The sequence below is a fragment of the Agelaius tricolor genome, unplaced genomic scaffold (assembly GCF_023055355.1).
Source record: "Agelaius tricolor isolate 1412-34295 unplaced genomic scaffold, bAgeTri1.0.p SCAF_3, whole genome shotgun sequence".
Lineage (NCBI taxonomy): Eukaryota > Metazoa > Chordata > Aves > Passeriformes > Icteridae > Agelaius > Agelaius tricolor.
This window is the reverse complement of record NW_027269263.1, coordinates 19,441,276-19,461,085: the sequence shown is the minus strand read 5'-3', so window position 1 is coordinate 19,461,085 and position 19,810 is coordinate 19,441,276. Positions and strand designations below refer to the sequence as shown.

Sequence of the window (19,810 nt, the reverse complement as noted above, 5' to 3'; positions counted from 1 at the left end):
AAAAGGGGGCATGTCTTGGGAATATTCTCACTGTGCACAGTCTCCTCTGTACACCCACATGTAACCAACTCAGCCTGGGAAATCTGCAGCCATAATTGAGCATTTCCAGCTGTGGCCCCAAAGTCACAACAACATTGCTTCAAATTTCAGCCTGATACAAGAACTGAGAGCTCTGAAAAATAAACCAGGCTCTGGGTATCTCTAGATTGGCAAGCCAAGTTAGCAGACACATTAGGTCTCAATCTTGCTCTACTTAATGATGCAAGTGTTGGTCAAGTACTCATTAAGGGACTACCAGTCCTCTAGTGGCCTAATTGGACATGGGACAGACAAAAGAGAGAAATGGGCATATACAAAGGGGACTGATTAAGATGACAGGCAATCTTCAGAAAGCTCTTTGGATGTTCTTTTATTTTGGAAGGTTCTTTCCTAGGTTATTTTGGACAGAAAAAACAAAGAAGGCACTTGGCACCTGGAACTCACCTAGGGACAATAAGCTGCATCCAGTCCTCCCATGTGAGCTGACAGTGCACTACCTGACACAGAGCAGTTATTGAGCACTCAATGCTGATCTCTCCAGCAGGAGACGTGATGCCTGGTTGCCATCAACAGCAGTTAAAGGGGTCTGACAGACAAAGGGGAGGATTGGTTCCTGTATGGGGAATGGAGGCAAAGTACATTTGAGTCACTTCCAACTGTTCTTACCCAATCCCTTTTCTCCCTCTGGGCTGGGAGTATGGACAAACCCAGGACAAGGCAAGCTTTAGTCCAGTTAAGGTCACGCCAGGGCTACAGTCACAGCCATCTCCCTTTCACTTAAAGCATAGCACAGTCATGAAGGATCACAGCAAAACCTTGCCTGGGCAGTTCTCAGCCCCCTGCAAACTCTACAGATGTAACAGAGGTGGCACCTCACCCCTAGCCCAGCAGGGCCACACAGATCATTGGGGCCCACCTGGCTAGCTGAGGGCAGCCTTCAGGTGCAGCACAAGAGGTCACTGTTCCCCAGCAAGCTTCCCTGTGAAATGCAAAGGCAGCTGGCAAGGGCTGCACTGCTCACTGCTCCAGGTGACCTGGCTGGACCCTGCACTCTACACCGCAGCCCCACCAGCCACCTCCAGCCGGTGCTGAGGCACCAGTGATCCAGCAAAGGGCAGCTCAAAGACACTACCCAGCTGTCTTGTCTACCCAGCAGCACCCCCTTGAGTGAGGAAAGGTTCTGCCACGTCCTCACCTGTGAGGGCTCAAAGATACCCGGGGCAGTTTCATCTTGATGGGACCATGAGTGAAAAAAAAGAGGTAATTTCCAGCCTATGCTCACACTTTATTATATACAGAGACACAGTGAGTGTAAGAACATCAACATGGGACATGGACAGTAAGGGGATGCCCAAAGGCACTCCATTCTGTCCCCTTGGTGCAACCAGTCAGCATAATTTATACAAATAATACAATATTTCAACAATAAATAAGTTTGATAAATTAGATCAAGAAATTAAAAAAACGTAGAAAGACAAAGCAGCAAGGAATGATTTTGAGGACTGTGACACATTCACAGCAGTGACAACACCATCACCATCTCACCTGCACACCGGCAGCTGGAGCACAGACCCCCATCAGCACTTTTCTCTCACTGCACTATGACAAAACCCAACTGAGGAGGGGCAGCCAGGGAGAGTCATACAGTTCACTAGCGCTGTGTTGTCATGGTCTAGGAGCCCTCTGTCCTTCAAAAGCCCCTTCAGAAAGGGTGCTTGAAAACAAGGTACAACTGCAGACCCACTGTGCAGTCACAGCTTGTCTGTTTGGCACAGGAAAAAACCCTCAAACTGGTCTCTTCTGTCCTTCAGTTGGACACTGGCACAGTTATTAACTGGGTCGGGGCAGGGGGGTAGTGGGGGAAACTTCTCTAAGGAACAGGGGAGAGAAGAGATGAGACAATGCTCTCTTTCACTTGTGGGAGGCAGAGATGCTCTCATTCACGATTCCAGAGATCTGGCACACTCCTTCCACATGCCCTGGCACTGACAGACACCAGGTGGGTGACAGTGCCAGCCAATCCCCTGGCAAGGAGGGGGTTACCACAAGGACTGGGGGGAAGCTGCTCAGAATTAAAGAGTTACAAGTCAAAGGACAGCAGTAAAAGCTGCCACTGGTTATCCAAGGGAAAAATAACACTAAAGCAGCTAGTCCCTAACCCCTGGAGAGGCCACACAGACATTGATTTGATCCCCCCCAGCAGCCTCAAGGCCTCCAGCTCTCTCCCAAAAATGCTGGCAGCTGGCAATGAGGGAGACGAGAACTCTGTCCATCAGGGATAGCTCTCAGCAGAAAGGAGACAACTTGAAACCTGTCCCCTCCTGCCACTCCCCTTCCCATTTTGCCCCCAAAGAAGGATGTTGGCCTGTGAAGAAACTGGGAATTGAGGGAATAGGGCAGTGAGAGAGAAATGGGAACAGATGGAGATCTGGGATGGGGAACTGACCCCTCTGCCCTCACATGTACAAACTGTTACTCATCCAGGCCTGGTATCAAGTCTGCAATACTGTCCACATAGTAATTGGGCACCAGATCCTTGGCAGCGGCGCTGTCGCTGGCCATGTAGGCCTGCGCCTCTTCCAGGCGGGACACGCCTGTCAGGGTGAGAATGGTGGCCAGGCCGCAGTTCTTGCCGAACAGGATGTCTGTCTCCAGACGGTCTCCCACCATGAGGGTGCGGGACGGGTCGACCCCGAAACGCTCCACGATGCAATCAAACATGTACGTGTTGGGCTTCCCCACCACCAGCGCCTTGCGGCCCGAAGCCGTTTCCACTGCGGCTGTGAGGCTGCCAGTCCCTGCGGGAGGGAAGCAGGAGGAACAGAAGTAGCCGCGGGAAGCTCAGCACCCGGGCCCCGCCACAGGACAGGGATGCTGGCAGCCCTGCTTCGGCAGCTGGCAAGGGACTGCCAGGGCATCCTGCTCGCCCTGCCGCTCAGGGGACCGCCTCGCCCTCACCTGGGACAGCGAACCCCACCCGAGGCCACCCCCGCCACAGCCCCTTCCCCCCGGGGCGGCGCGGGACGGGGCGCGGGCTCACCGGGGGTGCGCTGGCCGTCGCTGAGCGGGTGCCAGGGGTCGGGGTCGGTGGCTACCAGCAGGCACTGCGGGTCGCGCAGGTAGCCGCAGGCCTGCGCCAGCTTGGCGAAGGTGAACTGGTCGTCGTAGCCCACCAGGACGGCGCGCACCGGCTCGCCGGGTGCCGGCTCGCCCTCGCCCGCCAGGCGCAGCCCGGCGTCGCGCACCTCGCCGCGCAGCCCCTCGCCGCCCAGCACGAAGACGCGGCCAGCCCCGCTCCCGTTCCCGCCGCCGCCGAGGAGGCGCTGGCGGAGGAAGAGCGCGGAGCAGAGCGCGGAGCTGAAGACGTGCTCGGCGCGCACGCCGTGGAAGCCGAGACGGCTGAAACGCCGCTCCAGCTCGGCCACCGAGCGGCGGCTGTTATTGCTGACGAAAAGGGCGGCCTTGCCGCTGCGCCGCAGCCGCTCCAGCAGCTCGGGGGCGCCGGGTACGGCGCGCTCGCCCGCCCACAGGACGCCGTCGCAGTCGAAGAGCAGCCCCTGCGCCGGGCCCAGCACCTCGCGCAGCCCCGCGCCGCTCAGCCGCCGGCAGCTCGCCATGCTGCCGCCGCCGCCGCCGCCGCAGCCCGCCGGCCGCCCCGCCCCCTCGCGCAGCCAATCACCGCCCCCCGCCGCGCCCCGCCCCGCCGCGCAGCCAATCACCGCCCCCCAGCCCCCCCACCGCCACCAATGGGATGCCCTGGGCAGGGCCGGGCCCAGGGCCGGCCCCCAAAATGACCGCGGCAGGGAGGGGGCGGGGACAGGCCCGGGCCGCTGCCCATTGGCTGGAGCAGCCGTGCCCGGCCCGCGCCCCCCGCCGTGCCCGCGCAGCCGCGCAGCGCCCCCTGCCGGCCGGCGGGGCTGTGGCAGCGCGGCCGCCATTACGGCCCGGCCCGCGTCTCCACGGCCCCGGGCACCGGCCGCGCTCCCGCCTCCTGCCCTCCCCGCTGCGGCCCACGGGCTGCACCCTCCAGCACCTCAGACTGCCAAGTGTGCCCTGCTCACACCGGCCTGCGGCTCTGACACCAGCTTCTCAAAGATTGGCAAAATATCAACAGAGGCACTTAGGCTGGAAAACCCTTCTAACATCATCGAGTCCAGCGTAAGACCGTACCATGTCAGCTAGAGCGTGGCACTGAGTGCCGCATCCAGCCTTTCCTTAAACACCCCCAGGGACTGTGACTCCAGCACCTCCCATTCCCATGTCTAATCACTTTCTGTGAAAAAGTTCCCTCCTACTGTCCCACCTAAACCTCCCCTGGTGCAGATTGTGACTATGTGCTCTTGTTGCCTGGGAGAAGAGGTCGAGCTCCACGTGGCTACGGCCTCCTTTCAGGGAGCTGTACAGAGTGATCAGGGCACCCCTGAGCCTCCTTTTTTACAGGCTGAACAACCCCAGCTCCCTCAGCCTAACAGAACATGCACTCCAAATATATATCTATATATCTATATATAAATCTCTATATATCTATATTTTTATATATCCATCTGTGTGTTCCTGGCGCAATGCATTTTAAGGCAAAATGGGGCTGGGATCATGGCTGAGCATTTGTGAATGGCCCCGTGGGGCCAAGCTGTCCAAGAGCTGCAAGGAATGTCTGGGCCTGCCGTGGGGGATCAGGACAGGGATCTGGGCAGGGATCTGGTGGCTGGGCTCTGGCAGGGATGTGGTAGTGTGGGGAGGTGGACACTGAGACGGGGGAGTGAGAGAAGGCAGGCAAAGCATGCCAGGTGGTGTGCGGGAACAAGGTGGAAGACCAAGAGATGCTATCCCTCAGGCCACCCTGGCATTTCCACAGCATCTGCTGGGTCCCAGAGAGGTGCCAGATCCCATCTCCCCAACCTGTGATTCCTCCATGCCTCTCACCCTGTTCAGTTCTCTGTGGGCTGTCCTTCTGGGGCCGATGTGGCCAGGGGGCTTCCTCCTGCAGGCAGTGGCTGCCCCTCCTCTGTGGTTCCTGGCACACAGTCCCCGGCAGCCGCTGTGTCAGCCTCAGCAGAGGAAGGCCTGGGGGCTGGTGGGGCATCATCTCGGCTGTGGCGGGGCGCTGGCTGCGGCGGGAGCGGCGGCGGGACGGCGGGGGCTCGGCCGGGCGCGGTGCGGCGCGGCAGGGCTTTGGGGCTGGCTGCCCGGGCAGGAGCCGTGCCCCGGGGCTGCGCCACGGGCGGCGGGGGCGCTGCGGGCCGGGCCGGAGCTGGGCGTTTGCCTGGAAAGAAAGCTGAGGTGGGCTGGGCTCCTCGCCACTGGGGCTCTCCAAAGGGCACAGGGGGCTGCAGGCAGCTGGTCGGACAAATTTCCCCTTGCCCAGCTCCTGTCCTGAAGACACAAGCACACACCAGCTTCTCTGGGGGCTTTTCCCTCTTCCCTTCACAAAGCGTTGACACCTCTCTACCGGAGGTGTTTAACCCAACACTGGAGGACATACTTCGTCCATCCCACGGTCCCATCTTGGCTGGATCCTGGCCATGTTGCCCAGGCCAGAGGCCTTTCCCTTCATTTGGTGACAAGGACATCCACAGTGCCCACTTGTGTGGGGAACAGCAGGATGATCACTAAACCACAGGAAGTGGCATTGGGGGGTGTAATTTCCCAAGCATGTGGGGCACCCTAACCTTTGCGGGTGGTGTTGTCAGTCATCACTGGAGCTGGTGGCCCTGCAGCTTCAGGAGGTGGCCTGGGCAGTCCTGGAGATGCTGGCTGGGACCTGGCCTCGGAGTCCCTGGAGGTGCTGTGCAGGGAACAAGGCAAGTCAGGCTTTGGTTGGGCATGGTGGTCCTGGCTGTGAGGCACCTTGCAGCCACCTGTGAGAGTATGGCCCTGGTGTGGGGTGGGATGGAGGGAGGACATGGGAGAGCTGGGACAGCCAGAGCCTCTAGCTCCCATCAGACTTACGCCTCTCCATCCAAAAAGGTGGGGGTGCTGGCTGGAGGGGTCGCAGGAGTTGGTTCTTCCTCTGGGACAGACTTGGAAAGTCTGGTGTTTGTGGGCGGCATGAACATGCCCGAGACATTGAAGTCTATCTCTGGGTGAAGAGAAAGGAGGAGATCCTGTGAGGAAGCACTTGCCACCCAGAGCAATGACCCCACAGCAGAGAGCCAGAGCAGCCTCCCGCTTCTCCCCTCTTGGAGATGGAGAAATGCTCCCTTCCCTTCCACTCCCTCTCACTCTCTGCTGTGGCCCACCAAGTGATGCCCTGGCCCTACCTCCAGGGAAGAGAGTGTCCACGTTCTGGATGAGGGCTTCCACCACAGCCTGGATGGAGGAGACCGAGGCCAAGTCCAGTTGCATGGGGTCTCTGAGAGACAGGGGTGGGGGAGGCATCAGAAAAAGGGTTTGGGGGTATTAACCCCAAATGAGTTTTTGTGTTCATTCCACAGGGGTCAGGGTCTGAAGGGAAGGCAGCCCAGCCAAGGGCAATGGCAACATGGATGATGGGCTTTTCTTTTCTCCAACACCAAACCCTGGCTTGGTGTGGGAGACCAGTGGTGATGAAAGCCACCCATGTCACAAGTGTTTTGGGTCTCAGCCCCCTCCTCTGCTACTTTGCAGAGTGGCTAAGAGGACATGTGCTTGGTGAGGGGACATGCAACCTGGAGAGCATGGGACCAAGGGAAAGGACTTGAGGATGGAAGAGGTGTAAATGCTTTAGACCAGCCTGTAAGTGCTGGATCAGCCTTTGCCATGGCATTTGCCTTCAGGGCACCCCAGCTGGGGCTAGGGAGCTGCCTCCCACCCCTTCAAACCAGACCTTACCCTGTGCTCTGCTGCGACCACAGCAGGTTTGGGCCCAGCACAATGGCAATGTTGCTGGGGGTCATTTTATTCACCTCCTGGTGTTCAGCCAGCTTGGCTAAAAACTTGATCAGATACCTGTGGGGTGAAAGGAGGGCAGGGGTTTAGTAGAGAGGGATTTGAGGAGGAAATGGCTACCCCTGGTGATTGCTTGGGGCTGAAGAAGCCCCGTTCTGACAAACCACCTGAGATTGTTGTAGCTGTCCTGGGGCAGGCGGCTGCAGGTGTCTCGCAGGCTCTGCAGGCGGCTGTCAATGTCCTTTAGGCTGTAAGAGAGAAGGAGGAGCAGAGAGCTCAGCCTTTCCCTGTGGCACAGGGGGACACAGTGGACAAGGAGGAAGGGCAGTGTTGGCTGCCCCGTGCAGGCCATAGCCCTGGAGGTGGAGATGTCCTGCTTTACTGGGCAGTGAAGGCAGGCATGCACGGAGGCTCTGTGTCTGTATTTCCCCAAGTGAGACAGAGCACCCCTGCTCCAAGTGCCAGGAGGGATGGAAGGGGTTGAGTGGGGGCTTTTTGAGACCTTCCAGGGATTTCCACCCCAGTGCCTGGACCCACCTGGCCGCTTTGACCCATTCGTCATAGAGTTCGAAAGTCATCAAAGGCTGGGGCAGCTCCCGCAGGTAGGATTTCAGTGCACCTGGGGGGAGAGGGGGAGCAGTGGAGCTGATGGCAGCTGAGGGATGGCAGGGACTGCCCAGTCATGTGCCCCCACCCTGCCTTGCTGGCACTCACCAGCCACAGCGTGGGGGTCTGAGTAAAACTCCTCCAGGGCATTGGAGCCGCTGGCCAAGCTGTTCTTCAGCTTCCTCAGCACCGAGGCGCCTGCTGCCAGCCGGAAGAGTCCCTGGGGATGGCATGAAGAGGGAAGAGGTGCATTTTGAGTTTGGGAGGAGTGCATCTGGGGGAAGAAGGGTGATGAGGGGGTCTGGAGCACTCCCTACCTCCTCCTTCATGCTGGAAGCCAACAGCATCATGACACAGGCTTCGATGGGAAGTGCAATCTCCCGGCCCAAGCTCTTGAGGTGTGTTTCTAGGGACACACCGTAGTACCCTGCCACTGGGGTGTCTGTTGTGAAGGAAGGCTCTGGAAGAGGAAGGAAAATGTCAAGAGGGATGGTGGGGCATCCCTGGGACCATCCAGCATTTGGCCATGGCAACGTCCTGCTCCAAGCTGAACTTGGCTGGCTACAGGCAGAGGCAGGACAGGCAGCATCTCCAGCCTGTGTCAAGCTGCGTCCCCAACCTACCAGCCCAACATGGTAGGCAGCAGCAGGTGTAGGGAGGGAAAATTAGCCTTTTCCAGCTTTGCTGGACACACTTGTATCCCCCAGGCTCAGCTGCAGCCCTTGCCAGGCTGCACGGAGAGCCAGAGAGTACCTGTCTGTCTGTGGCTTTCCCTCAGCTCTGCTAGAGCTGAGTCCAGAGATTCCAGTGACTGCCGATGGTACTGGGCTTGAATTTCCAATAGCTGCCAGACAGGGGACAGGCAAACAGCATTCAGTTGGCACCAGCCCCTCTTGGAGAGGTGCCCATTCCCAGGACATTGCACCCACATGAAGACAGGGCAAAGAGGGAGCTGCAAGGGGAGCCCCCCTGGGGTCCATGGGACTGTGTCTGTAGTGAGGCGTAGAGGGCAGATTGGAGAGGGGTATCTTCAGGACAAGCTGCTTGTTTGCACTCGGTGCTAGTGGTGGCATTAACCTGCAGTGGCAGGAGCAAGGCCATCTGCTGATGCCTTGATCTGTCCCCTGCCCTGCTTGGGGGCACTTGGTGTGCATGGGGGCAAGGCTGGGCTCAGACATGTTGCAGCTGACGTTCACACACAGGGGGGAAGTGAGACAGAAGACTTACTTTGATGAAGTAGCTGGCATAGATGTCCTCTTTGGTGGAGAAGTGGTAGAGGTCAGCCATGTACTCATCCTAGGAAGGGAGACAAAAAAGAGCAATTTTCCATCCCCTCCCTGGCACCCAAGGAAGAGGAGACACCTCCCTGAAGCCCTTTCATCTGGCCAGTGAGTGGTCTAGACAGGGTCTCTGGGGGGAGTGGGGCTTTCTCCTTGCTTCCATTAGTTGTGTTTGGGTAGTGGCAGCAACCTGCCCCATGATCAAAGTCCTGGCACAAGTGGCTCAGGAGCAAGAGGCCTCTGCACCTTCAGCTCCAGTGAGCTCATGAGCTCTGCCAAGACGAGGTGCTGGGCTTTTCAGAGACACAGGGCAGAAGTGGAGAAAGCTGATGTGAAACTTCCCTGCCACCCATGACAGATCCTAGTTCAGCTGTTTTCCAGCCTGAGGGGACCCCATATGCTCCCTGATTTAGCCCCTGGACCCTCCTCTCTGCAACAGCTTGCACTTGGAATTCCTTTACTCTTTTTCTTCCCTGGGCTTGGGCCATCTCCCTGTTTCTGCTTGAGGGCCCCATTTGCTTTCAGAGGGCAGGACATGCTGGCTGGCTGCAGTCCATCCCAGCGTGGGGTCACCTTGGACAAGACTGGTGGAGGGGAGCAGGTCTGCAACCCTGGAGTTGATCCATGGGGGAGAGCAAGTGACCCTCTCACCTTACACTGCTCCACCTTCCTCTTCACCTCCTCCTCTTCTTCCTTCAAGATCTCCAGTTTGTTGGCAGCAGAAGATGCCCCTGGGCCAGCACCAGCCCCAGTGCTGTTACTGGAACTCTTGGCAGCTTGATTCAGCCTTTGGGGTGGGAAAGAAGAGGTGAATTTATGGTCTCAGTGCCAGGACTGTTGGGTAGAACTGGTGTGCAGACTTTCAGAGAAATCTGGCATGGCAAGGGCTACCCCGGCAAGAGTTGGAACGAGGTGATCTCAGTGTCCCAAGCAGCACCAGGGCACTTTGCTGCCTTTAGCAGCCTTCTCTCTAGTGCTGGAATCAGCATCTGTGCCCAGAGCAGGATGCACCTACAGAGGAGCTAGCTGGGTGCTCCTGAAGAGCTATTGGAAATTGAGTCTCCAGGGCAGTTATCCTCCTGTCTCCCCCAAGCTGTCTGGGGGCTGTGCTGGGTATGCCCTGGGCCCCAGGGCTGCAGTGTGCCCCATACCGGCTCTTGATTGTGTTCCAATCAGAAATCAACTTCTGGAGGGTCTTCTTGCGCTTCAGGATGGTGGGGAGCTCCTCCTGGGGGAGAGAGGGTCAGAGTGAGCGGGGGAGGCCTGGGGACACAGGAGGGAGTGGTGGAAGGATTGGAAAGTGGAGCCAGTAGAGCAGACAGGACTACCTCACTGAGCTTGTTGAGTGGCTGCAGGACGTAGTGCTCCAGGTCAATCTCAAACTCAGCCACAATTTTGGCCAGTGAGCTCTGTATGCAGCAACCCATCTCCAGGGCTTTCCTGTGTGGGACAGAGATGAATGACTGCAGGCTGGAGCCATGCCCCTGTCTGACCCAACATCCCCCCTGTCCCTGTACCCACGTGGGACCCTGAGCCAGCCCCCAGCCTGCAATTCCTCTGCAATTGGAGGCTGAAGGACTGGCTGTCCTTTCTCCCAGTGCAACACCAGTGCTTGCTCTGGGGACATGGTTTGAGCCATGGCAGCCCCTGAGCCAAGACAGTGTCACTGCCAGGATCTGGCATCTTTTGGGGTCACCCTGGCACTTTCTCCCACCAGTACTTACCCAAGGCTGGACTCTGTGTCCAGTTCCTTGAAGCTCTCAGCCATCGCCATGGACAGAGCCATCAGGGGCAGCTTCTTCTGCACAGAGCCAAGGATTTGGGAGAGAAATGGTGACACCACTGTGCCTGGCCACACTGTGGTGCTCCCCACCACAGGGCAGCATGGGTGCCAGAGTTCATGGGGGTTTGGGAAGGAACATAGCAAGGTCTTTGGAGGGTTATTCAGTGCAAAGACACTGTCTCTCAGGAGTGTCCTAAATTAGCAATGATTGAAGGGGTTGCTCTGCTCTGCTCATCCCAGGCCCATGCTGGAGGCCACTGCTGACAATGGGACCTGGGCTTGGCATAGCTTTGGGCCACCCTTCAGCAAAGCTGGCAAAGCAGGGGCCTGGCATCCCTGTTTTTGGCAAGGGACAGAGCTGGGGTGAGCACAGGCTGTGGTGGGAAGATTTTTCTCACCACTCGCTTGTCCATCTCGGAGCCACACTGTCCCTGCAGGCAGGCTTGGAGCCTCTTGGACACACTGTGAGCTGCTCGCTTGGCCGGCTCAATCCTCTGCTCAATCTGCAGGCAGAAAAATGGGACTGGAGAAGCCATTTTGTCAGCCATGGCACCTCGAGGCCATTTCCCCACTACCCTGCTCTGGGTGAGGATGGCCTGCTGTGCTGGTTTTGCATGGGCTGGTTTTGGGTAGCAGGGGGAGCTATGGAGGTGGCTTCTGTGAGAAGCTGCCAGAAGCTTCCACCATGTCCAGCAGAGCCAATCCCTGATGGCTCTGAAGGTGGACATGCTGCTGGCCAAGCCTGGGCCAATTAGAGATAGTGGTAATGCCTCTGTGAAAACATGTTTAAGAATAAAATCAAAACAAAGTGGGGACACATTTTTTTCCTAGCCAGAGAAGAGAAGGAGGTGAGAACATATGAGGGAAACAACATGGAGACACCAAGGCCAGTGGAGAAGGAGGGGAGGAGGTGCTCCAGGCACTGGAGCTGAGATTCCTCTGCAGGCCATGGTGAGACCATCCATCCAGGGGGAATGCAGAGATCCACCCACAGCCCATGGGGGAGGTGCTGGCACTGGAGCAGGAGAAGGCTGTGATTCATGGGAGACCCGCTGGAGAGAGGGATCCTGCTACCAGGCTGGAGCAGCCTGTCCTTGGAGGACTGTACCCCGTGGAAGAGTGACCCATGCTGCAGCAGTTTTGGGAAGATTGCTGCTCATGAGATTTGGAGCCAGGCTGGAGAAGTTCACAGAGAACTTGAGTCTCACGTGGGAGGGACCCCAGGGTGCAGCAGAGCAGTGGAAGGACTCCTCTCCCTCAGCAGAGGAAGAAGATCTTGGGTGATGAACTGACAAAAACCCCCATGCCCTGTCCCCTGCACTGGCAGTGGGAAGGAGGGAAGGGTTGGGGGAAGAAAAGGTGTTTTTAAGGGCTTATTTTACTTCTCATTATCCTCCTCTGATTTTGTTAGCAATAAATTCACTTTGTACCTCTAAATCGAGCCTGTTTTGCCCTTGGAGTGTTTTCTCCTGGTCCTTAACTCATGAAGCCTTCATTAAATTTTTCTCTGCCTAGCTGTGGCAGGGGAGGATGAGTGAGCAACTTTTGTGGGTAAATGGCATTTGGGCAGTGTCAAACCACAACACCTGCCCAGCATCCTACCACAGCCTGGAGCATCTGGTCCAGTGAAAAGGGAGCACAAGTCCTGGTCAGGATTCATTCCTCTCTGAGCACCTGGGAAAGCCCTTGCTGGTAGCAGGAGCCTGCCAATCCCTTGACACCATGGACCTGAAGTCACCCTCTGGCACACGGGCAGGTCCCAGCCCCATGACTTGGATGTGCTGGCAGGGCAGATGGCAGCAGGAGCGGGGCAGGTTCCCACACCCAGGCACAAGCAGACACACGCCTGCCAGCCCAGCCCACACCTCACCTGCAGCAAATCTTCTGACAGGAGCTCAGTTGCTTCTTGGGCTCTGCAGAGGAAGGAGAAGGAACCATAAGCAAATGGGGATGACCTCCACCCAGCTTCTTTGGGAAGGCAGGTCCTTGTGCATCCTCCCGGCCTCTCTTTGGGCTCCTGGGAGCAGGAGACACAGGCTGTAGCCTGGACCATCAGATACAAAGCTGTGGGTAGAAAGAGCCTGGGAGGACAAGAATAGCAGGAGCAGGGCAAGGGAGCCGGCTTTGCTGGCTGGTGGACACCTCATCAGACACGGTTTCCTGTCTGTGCACCTGAGTCAAAAAGTCCAGGTGTGACCTGTGTTTTGGAGTCAGAGTGCTTAGCAGGGCCACAACAGGAGCAGGATGTTTACTGCCCCTGACTGCCCCATCTCTCCCCTGAAGGTGAATCCAGGGCAGTGATGCTGCAGTCTGGTACATGTCTTTGCAGGCCTGGGTAGTCAGTAGCAGTGGGGCCACTGGTGTGGGAGCAAGGGTGTCCTTGTCATCAAACTGGGGACCAAGACCAACACCAACCCCTCCAGAAATGCCCTCACAAACCCAGCTTTTTGTGGTTCTGCTCAAAACCAAATTCCAAACCCACCAGCCACCATGACCCTAAAGCCTCCCTGATGCCTCCTATAGAGGAAGCCTTGCTTCATAGCCTGCTATCATTGCTATGTCCCAGGAGCCCCATTTGATTTCCATCTGCTGCTGCTTTTTCCCCAGTTCACATTTCTCTCTTTTCACTGCCTGCCAAAACCAATGTGGGATGAGGATGTGGAGCTGCAGGAAACATGGGCGGTTTGGTTGAAGGCAAGCAAGATCACGTGAGGTCATGGTCCATAGAGGAGAGGCTCCTCAGCAGGTGAAGAGCTTGCTCTTGGACTTCACAACATGCTTGAGGCTCGCCTGCCTGACATGAAGCAAAAGGGAGATGCATCTGACATGGATGAAATCTTGAGGGAAGAGGGATGGGAAGGGGCATCATGTTCCCTTTCAGGGAATGCAAGGATAGCAAGAGGCCACCAGCATATAGGAGTTGCTTCCTCGTGGTTGATTTGCTGGGCTGGCTGAAGGACCTCAATGGTTCAGGGGACACACTTGGTCCCACTTAGCCACCCAGTGCTAAGAACCTACAGAGGTGGCAGTAGGAAAGGGAGTGAGGGGGCTGGGCAGGGAGGGCCAAGCCCTGTAATTTCAGTTCTGGGTTTTGCAAGGGGAGAGCTTTGGAAAGCCAAAGAAAAAAAGAAGGAAATGGCAGAGGTAGAACAGGGACAGAGGGTTTTGTGTGGAGCTGTAAGTCCTCCATGGCTCCATCCGAGGGCCCCTGGTTCTCTCCTCAAAGGGCATTCTGGGCTGCTCATGCTGCTGGGCTGGCCAGAGCTATGCAGGGCATTGGGCTCCTGTGGGACACTCCAGACTCAGCAGGGAGGGCAGGTCCCAGCCCAATCCCGCTCCTGGTCATTGCACAGCCAGGGGCATGTGGCTGGAAGGTCCCTCCCCATTGCCCCACTGCCCCACATCCTGGCGAAGCCAAGCTTGGGAAAGTCCCATTTCCTGGTGAATGCAGGAATGTGGGCCCTGGGACAGGTTGCTGGGCTTGAGTATCATTTACTGCTGAACAGCACCAATGCAGCCTTCACAAAGCCCCTCAGCTTGTGCTGAAGATGCTCTAAACCCTAAAGGTTCCCCCCCCTTTGCCCTTTTCCCAGGCCACCAGCCCCCGCACAAGCCAGGACGTGCATCCCGCTCCCTCCAGTACTGCTGGTGGAGAAGTCCTTACCTGGTGGTGGCATTGGGATGGGATAGCTGCTGGCGCATTCGATTGAACTGTCTTTTCATCATCTTGAGAGTCGGGAGGAGACCACAAAAGCTGCTCTGCTTGGCTGTACCTGCTCAGCTCCCCTCGGTAATGCTAGGCATCGGATGCCTGCAGCCTCTCTTCTCCCCGGAGCCACTTTGCTTTTCCCAGAGGACCTCTGCCTACTTACTCCTCTTCTTCCCTCCCTCGTTCCCTCTTTTTCAGTTTCCCCAGCTGGTCCCCTCCCTAGTCCCTCCCTAGGGATGCCCTGCCTGCTTTCTTTTCCCCTCCCTTGAGCTTCGTTCTCTTGCTCCCTCTCCTTTTCTGAGCTTCCTTCCTCCTCCGTCCGCCCCTCCGCCACAGATCAGGTAAGAACAGTTCAGAGCTCCTGCTCCGTTCTGTGCTCCTGTCACCAGCCCACAAGTAAAAATAACTTCAGCCCAGCCTTAAAGGGGAAATTTTATTACAGCATACACATAACAAGGCAGGACAAGCACATGCTGCTGCCGAGCCCGAGTGAAGGGCCCACGCTGTTTCTTGCTCTGTCTCAGCTGGGGTGGTTCCCCTTCCTTCCTTCCCGTGCCCACCAGCAGCTGTGCCGCGGGGCAGCCCGTGCGGTGCCAGCTGCCTGTGCAGCTAGTACTGATGTACACCCTGCCCTACCTGGCCACCCAACTCTGCCAGCACTGCTCAGGCACCTCTCCATGCTCACGGGTGCAGCTCCACCCTCTTGCCCTGCGACATACCGCCTTGTTGTGACAAAAGCAGCAAGGCACAAGCAGCAAAGCCACCCCTGCACCCCTCTCGCTGCTTTCCCTCCCTGCCGTCGCTGAGGCTCTCCGGAGCCACCGCAAAGCTGCGGCCAGCGGCTGCTGCCTGGTGCCTTCGGGAGGTCCCTCCCCCCGCCAGAGGAGCTCCTCCGAGCAGGGCCAGCAGCATCCGCAGTTGCACGGGGACCGCAAACTCCCGGTTCTCAGGCTCAGCTGCTGCCTGCTCTCTGCAGAGCTGCACCAGAGCTCATATCCTTTTTTTCTTTTTTTTTCTTTTCTCTTTTTGTCGAAAAACATCCACTCCACACCACCATGACTTTTGGTGTTGACTCTCTGAGATGTGTATCTCATTTTATTTCTGGCTACCTGCAGATAGGACTTTTCACCTGCACTAAGAGAGGGCAGAGGTTGCTGTTAGCTGGATTACATGGCTGGCAAAGGAAGCAGCAAACCAAGCCAAAACAAGAAGCGGTCAGCTTGTGGGCAGAAGAGGCAAGCAGCAAAGGAAAACAAGGCAGAAGGGCCACTCCATGTGTGCCCTGAAGCCAGAGGAGCAAAAATTTGGGGGCTGCTAGGCTGTGCTTCTTGGCAAGGATCAGGTCTCCAGTTACTGTCTAGCAAAGTGGTGCTGGCAGCTGTTTTCAAGTGGTTATGGGGTGACAGAGCACCACTGTTTCCCTGCCCAAAACACCAGGCTGTTCTCAGCCTGTGGCAGAGCACATAGGATCCCCCACCATCAAGCCCTGGGTGCTCCTAACAGGCACCTTCAAGCACCTGCTGCAAAGATGCAGCAAAGACCCCCCAGATTCTCACTGGCTGCATCAAGGGGTAGCTGGGGCTGGGCCAATTCTTATACGCAGTATCAGAGCTGCTCCCAGCCCTGGGCTGCTGCTTGTCAGAGGAGATCCCCCTTTGTACTCCTGAAATAAAACTGTCTCGTGGAGCTGCTTCCAAGTGCTGCTACCAGCAGTGGTGAAGCTGCAGTCATGTGAGGCATGGGAGTGAGCTCAAGCCCTGCTTTCCATGGGCTGTCAGGCACACGTTCCTGCCCACTGCCTCTCCATGGGGCACGAGGGAAGTGGGCAGCACCCAGTTCACAGCCTGGAAGTCACTACTCTCAAAAAAGGAATTGAGAACTGCCAGGGGAATTCCACCAACCCTGCTCATGGGAGCAGGGAAATCATTGTGACAAGGGCTTGAGTGACTGAGGGATGAACTACAGGACTAAAAGGGCAGGATTTGAGCTGGACAGGGTGCAGAGAAGCTCCTCAGGGGTCCAGGAAAAGTAAGGGGGAAAATGCATTCCTTGGGTCAAAAGACACAGGAGCAGGATCAGGAAAGAACTCTTTATTTCCCATAAATACAGCAGATTCTTCGCGCCGGGCGTCTCGTTTAAATGTTTGTTTGTTTTCTTCCATTTACAGAATTTTGCACTGAAAATATATACAAGTCTATTCAAGAACCAAACAAGATCTGCAAAGAAAAAACCCATACAAAACCCTGAAGAGACGGGAAAGGGAAGTAAGACAGCAGAATCCCAGCATAAAGACCTTGCTTCCCCCTCCCCTTTACTGCCTGCTGTGCCCAGCTCTGAGATGCATCACCTTCGCTGCCCAAGCCACGAGTGCGAGGCACCCTGCTTGTCTACATCTCTCACATGCTTCCTTCCACCTCTGGCAAGCCAATGCAGAGCACAGCTTGCCTCTGCTTTTTATGATCAGGCTCTCTCCAAACCAGCTTAGGGATGGGAAGCAGCTTCCATGGTCCTAAGTTTCATGGGATTGGGGATTGCTTGGGATGTGCTACCCTCGGTCTCCTTGGTGCCTGCAGATCCCAGCTCTTGTGTCACAGTGATCAGGCGGCTGGGGTGAGCCCCCTCCCCGCCACAGGGAGCCAGGCCTGCCCTCAGCTGCAGCAAAGGTGCACAAGGCACAGCTGAACCCCCCCATACCCCAGTGCAGAGCTTGGTGGTGATGAGCTGGGCTCCCATCTCCCCCCAGCTCCCAGCTCATCACTCACCCCTCTGCGAGAGGACACTGAAGAGCTGAGAAAACTCCCCTGCCCCACCAAGCTCTCCAGCCCAGCCGGGGAAAGGAAGTCTCACTGCTTCTTCCTCTCCCCATCTGCCAGGAGGCTGCAGGCAGTCTCAACCCCCAGAGCATGCCCCTCTCTGGCCACCATTCCCACAGCTTGCTATGATAGATAAAGCCTGTGGGAATGGTTCCTACCATGCTGTAGGGGTTCAGGACGCCAGCTGAAGGGGCAGGGAAGGCACAGAGCAAGCCCTTCCCAGCCCCTGAGGCCCCACCTCTCACCAACAGCTCTGTAAGCAGCTAGGGCAGAGATATGTGATGATCACTCCCCCTGACCCCCCCAAAGCAGAGACAGCTGTCTGCTCTCTGGTGCTGGAGAGATACCTAGGCTCTCCTCAGCCCTGTTCCTCATCAGCTCCAGTGTGATCCCACCACATGGAATCACTGGGGCCCAGCTCTAAGGAGGGGGCAAGGGGGCAAGAGAGAGCACCATAGAGCATGAAGTAGCTGAAGGGCTGAGAAGTGTGGAGGGGGCAGACAAGGAAAAGGATCTTCCTTTGCTAGGCCTTGCCCTGGGCTGAGGCTGTTAAAGCTCCTCATCCTTGTTCCCCTATGCACCTAAAGCGGAAAGCAGGGTTAGAAGAGAAGCTGGACAGACTGGGGAGGGAGTGTCATCTTCAGAAGAGCAGGGAAGGCAACTGTTCACACATGAAGCTTTCCACTCCACTTCTAGTCCTGTGAGATTAACATCTGGCATCTCTGCTCTCCTCCTTGAGGCATGCTCCCTCTGGCCCTTGCCTGGCCATCTGGAGAATAGAGTGTGAGCACCAGCCCCCAGCCACCCTCCCATTTCCTCTGGCTGCTCCAGCCCCACAGGGTTGGCTTCCCAAGGAATCTGCAGTGTAGTGCCTGCAACATGTGGCCCTAGAGGTTTCCCCAGGATTCTGGTGGGGGAAACTGGTCCACGTCCCCAATTTCATTGTAGGTTTGCTCTCCCATGGTGAAGGTCAGTTTGTACCGTAGCCTCACTTTCTCCTGGAGATGGGAGAAAAAGAAAGGCATGAAGCACAAACCATTTACATCTCAGGTGCTGCTGAGTAAAGGAAACAGGGATAGGGTAGTGAGGCTTTGCCTAAGCACCAAGACCAGCCCCTGTTCATGCCCCAGGAACAATGCTGTTACCTTCTGTGGGTTAGCGAGCAGCAGGACTTGGGTGATGGCACTGGGGTGGACGATGGGATTGAACGCTGGCAGCTCTGTGCCTGAGGGAGGCTGTAGCTTCACCTTCATTATCTAGGGAGAGGAGAGAGAGGAGAGAGTGACCACATTCCTGAGAGTGACTTGGCAGCCAGAAGCTCTGCTGCACTTGGGAAGCTTTGTTGCCTAGGCAAAGAGAAAAGCATTGTGCTAATCTGAAGGCATCAGAATTTGCTCCCATACCCACGGAGCTCTCTCCATCCACCCTGTTTTCCTGCAGAAGTAGAATCATGCTTTGGCCCAGTTTGGGATCTCAGCCCCAGCAGCTGTCTTACCTTGGGGACGGCAGACTGAAAGACAATATTGCGGATGGGCTGCGGGGCCGTGCTGAGCATAGAAATCACCACCACAAGCACGTCAGGCCTCTCAGGCAGGGCATCCTTAGCAAAGTGGAATAGGACACGGAAGCCATGCTGATCATACACTGTCACAGGGAGGATGCTGCCTGTGGGAAAGGCAGGGACACGCAGCAGTCAGCCAGGAGGGAACTGGCCTGAGAGCACCTTTCCCCATCATCCTAACTCCAATCCATACTAGTGACAGAGACACCATTCCTCTTCAGCCTCCACAAAATCTAACAAGCAAGAAGTTTCTTCACATTCTTCCCTTCCATGTGTGCAGGGTTGAATTCCCCCATGCCTGCCCCCCTATTTTTCCCCAGCTCACTGGGTTTGATTGACTCCAGAGGCACAGTGATGTTGGCCAGTGAGATCTCCTGGGGCAGCGCAGCGGCAGGAGGCCGTGGTGGCACTGCAGTACTTCCTGCTGGCGTGGTGGCAGCTTTTGGAAGTGTAGCAGGAGCAGGCAGCTCTGAGGTCAGAGGCAGCGTGGGGTTAGGGGAAGTACTCTGGAGTACAGGCAGAGCACTGGGATTGTGGGCTGCGGTGCCAGAGCTGCTCCTGTTCTGCAGATCCCTCAGGGTGAGCCGAGGGGGTGGTTGCTGCTTCTCCCTACAGGGGGAGAGAGATCGAGGAGTGGAACAGGGCACTGAAATGCTGTCCAGCACCCAGAAAAGGAAACAATGGCGAGAGATGCCAGACTGCACTACCAAGTGCTTACCATCGCACTTGCTGAGATTCTGGAGGCAAAGACTGCTGCAGCAGCGTCTTGCCCAGGAGGTCCAGGTCATCCAGGCCACTGCTGCTAGGAGATGGTTTTGGGGAGGATGCACCAGCATCTGCTTTGACTGGTGGTGTTGCCATGATAGGGGTGATATTGAGCTCATTGCTGTCTGATGACTGTGAAAAGAGCATGCAGGAGAGCCCCAAAGCAGGGCTACGTATCAGCACCAGCCATCAGCTGTGGCATGTTTCTCTGCCTTCATTTGAGGGGGCTTTTACAACCCTCCCCACCCTCTGCCCTAGCTCCCACAGCATTACCTGGAAGCTGTTCCAGCCACTGCTGTCACTGGCCTGGACAGGATGTGGTGTTGGGTCATTCAGGCCTGCCAGGAGTATAAGCAAACATGAAGCTTACCCACCAAATCAGTAAGA

General features: G+C 56.8%; 3 protein-coding genes across 5 annotated transcripts in view; all 3 read right to left on the bottom strand.

Moving 5' to 3' along the window:
* Nucleotides 1–1,303: 1,303 nt before the first annotated feature.
* Nucleotides 1,304–3,699, bottom strand: PDXP (pyridoxal phosphatase). The gene is made up of 2 exons (XM_071422823.1): nucleotides 3,080–3,699; nucleotides 1,304–2,837 (listed from the first exon to the last, which is right to left on the bottom strand). Exons 1-2 carry the CDS (start codon nucleotides 3,654–3,656, stop codon nucleotides 2,512–2,514), a joined length of 903 nt encoding a protein of 300 aa, XP_071278924.1. The 5' UTR covers nucleotides 3,657–3,699; the 3' UTR covers nucleotides 1,304–2,511.
* Nucleotides 3,700–3,985: 286 nt separating this feature from the next.
* SH3BP1 (SH3 domain binding protein 1) lies at nucleotides 3,986–15,793 on the bottom strand. The gene is made up of 18 exons (XM_071422822.1): nucleotides 14,240–15,793; nucleotides 12,446–12,488; nucleotides 10,974–11,078; nucleotides 10,517–10,593; nucleotides 10,121–10,232; nucleotides 9,944–10,020; nucleotides 9,444–9,579; nucleotides 8,740–8,808; nucleotides 8,266–8,356; nucleotides 7,830–7,972; nucleotides 7,621–7,732; nucleotides 7,444–7,525; nucleotides 7,074–7,154; nucleotides 6,850–6,966; nucleotides 6,300–6,391; nucleotides 5,989–6,118; nucleotides 5,709–5,824; nucleotides 3,986–5,302 (listed from the first exon to the last, which is right to left on the bottom strand). Exons 1-18 carry the CDS (start codon nucleotides 14,299–14,301, stop codon nucleotides 4,968–4,970), a joined length of 1,980 nt encoding a protein of 659 aa, XP_071278923.1. The 5' UTR covers nucleotides 14,302–15,793; the 3' UTR covers nucleotides 3,986–4,967.
* A 566-nt stretch (nucleotides 15,794–16,359) lies between these two features.
* Nucleotides 16,360–19,810, bottom strand: part of GGA1 (golgi associated, gamma adaptin ear containing, ARF binding protein 1) — a 10,535-nt gene continuing 7,084 nt past the window's right edge. For all 3 annotated transcript variants that reach the window (XM_071422816.1, XM_071422817.1, XM_071422815.1), the window contains 6 exons: nucleotides 19,697–19,761; nucleotides 19,377–19,555; nucleotides 18,984–19,267; nucleotides 18,593–18,762; nucleotides 18,243–18,353; nucleotides 16,360–18,095 (listed from right to left, as the gene is read on the bottom strand). In XM_071422816.1, the coding sequence (XP_071278917.1) occupies nucleotides 17,985–18,095; nucleotides 18,243–18,353; nucleotides 18,593–18,762; nucleotides 18,984–19,267; nucleotides 19,377–19,555; nucleotides 19,697–19,761 (920 nt within the window). In that variant the 3' untranslated portion in view covers nucleotides 16,360–17,984. The remainder of the gene's footprint in view (nucleotides 18,096–18,242; nucleotides 18,354–18,592; nucleotides 18,763–18,983; nucleotides 19,268–19,376; nucleotides 19,556–19,696; nucleotides 19,762–19,810) is intronic.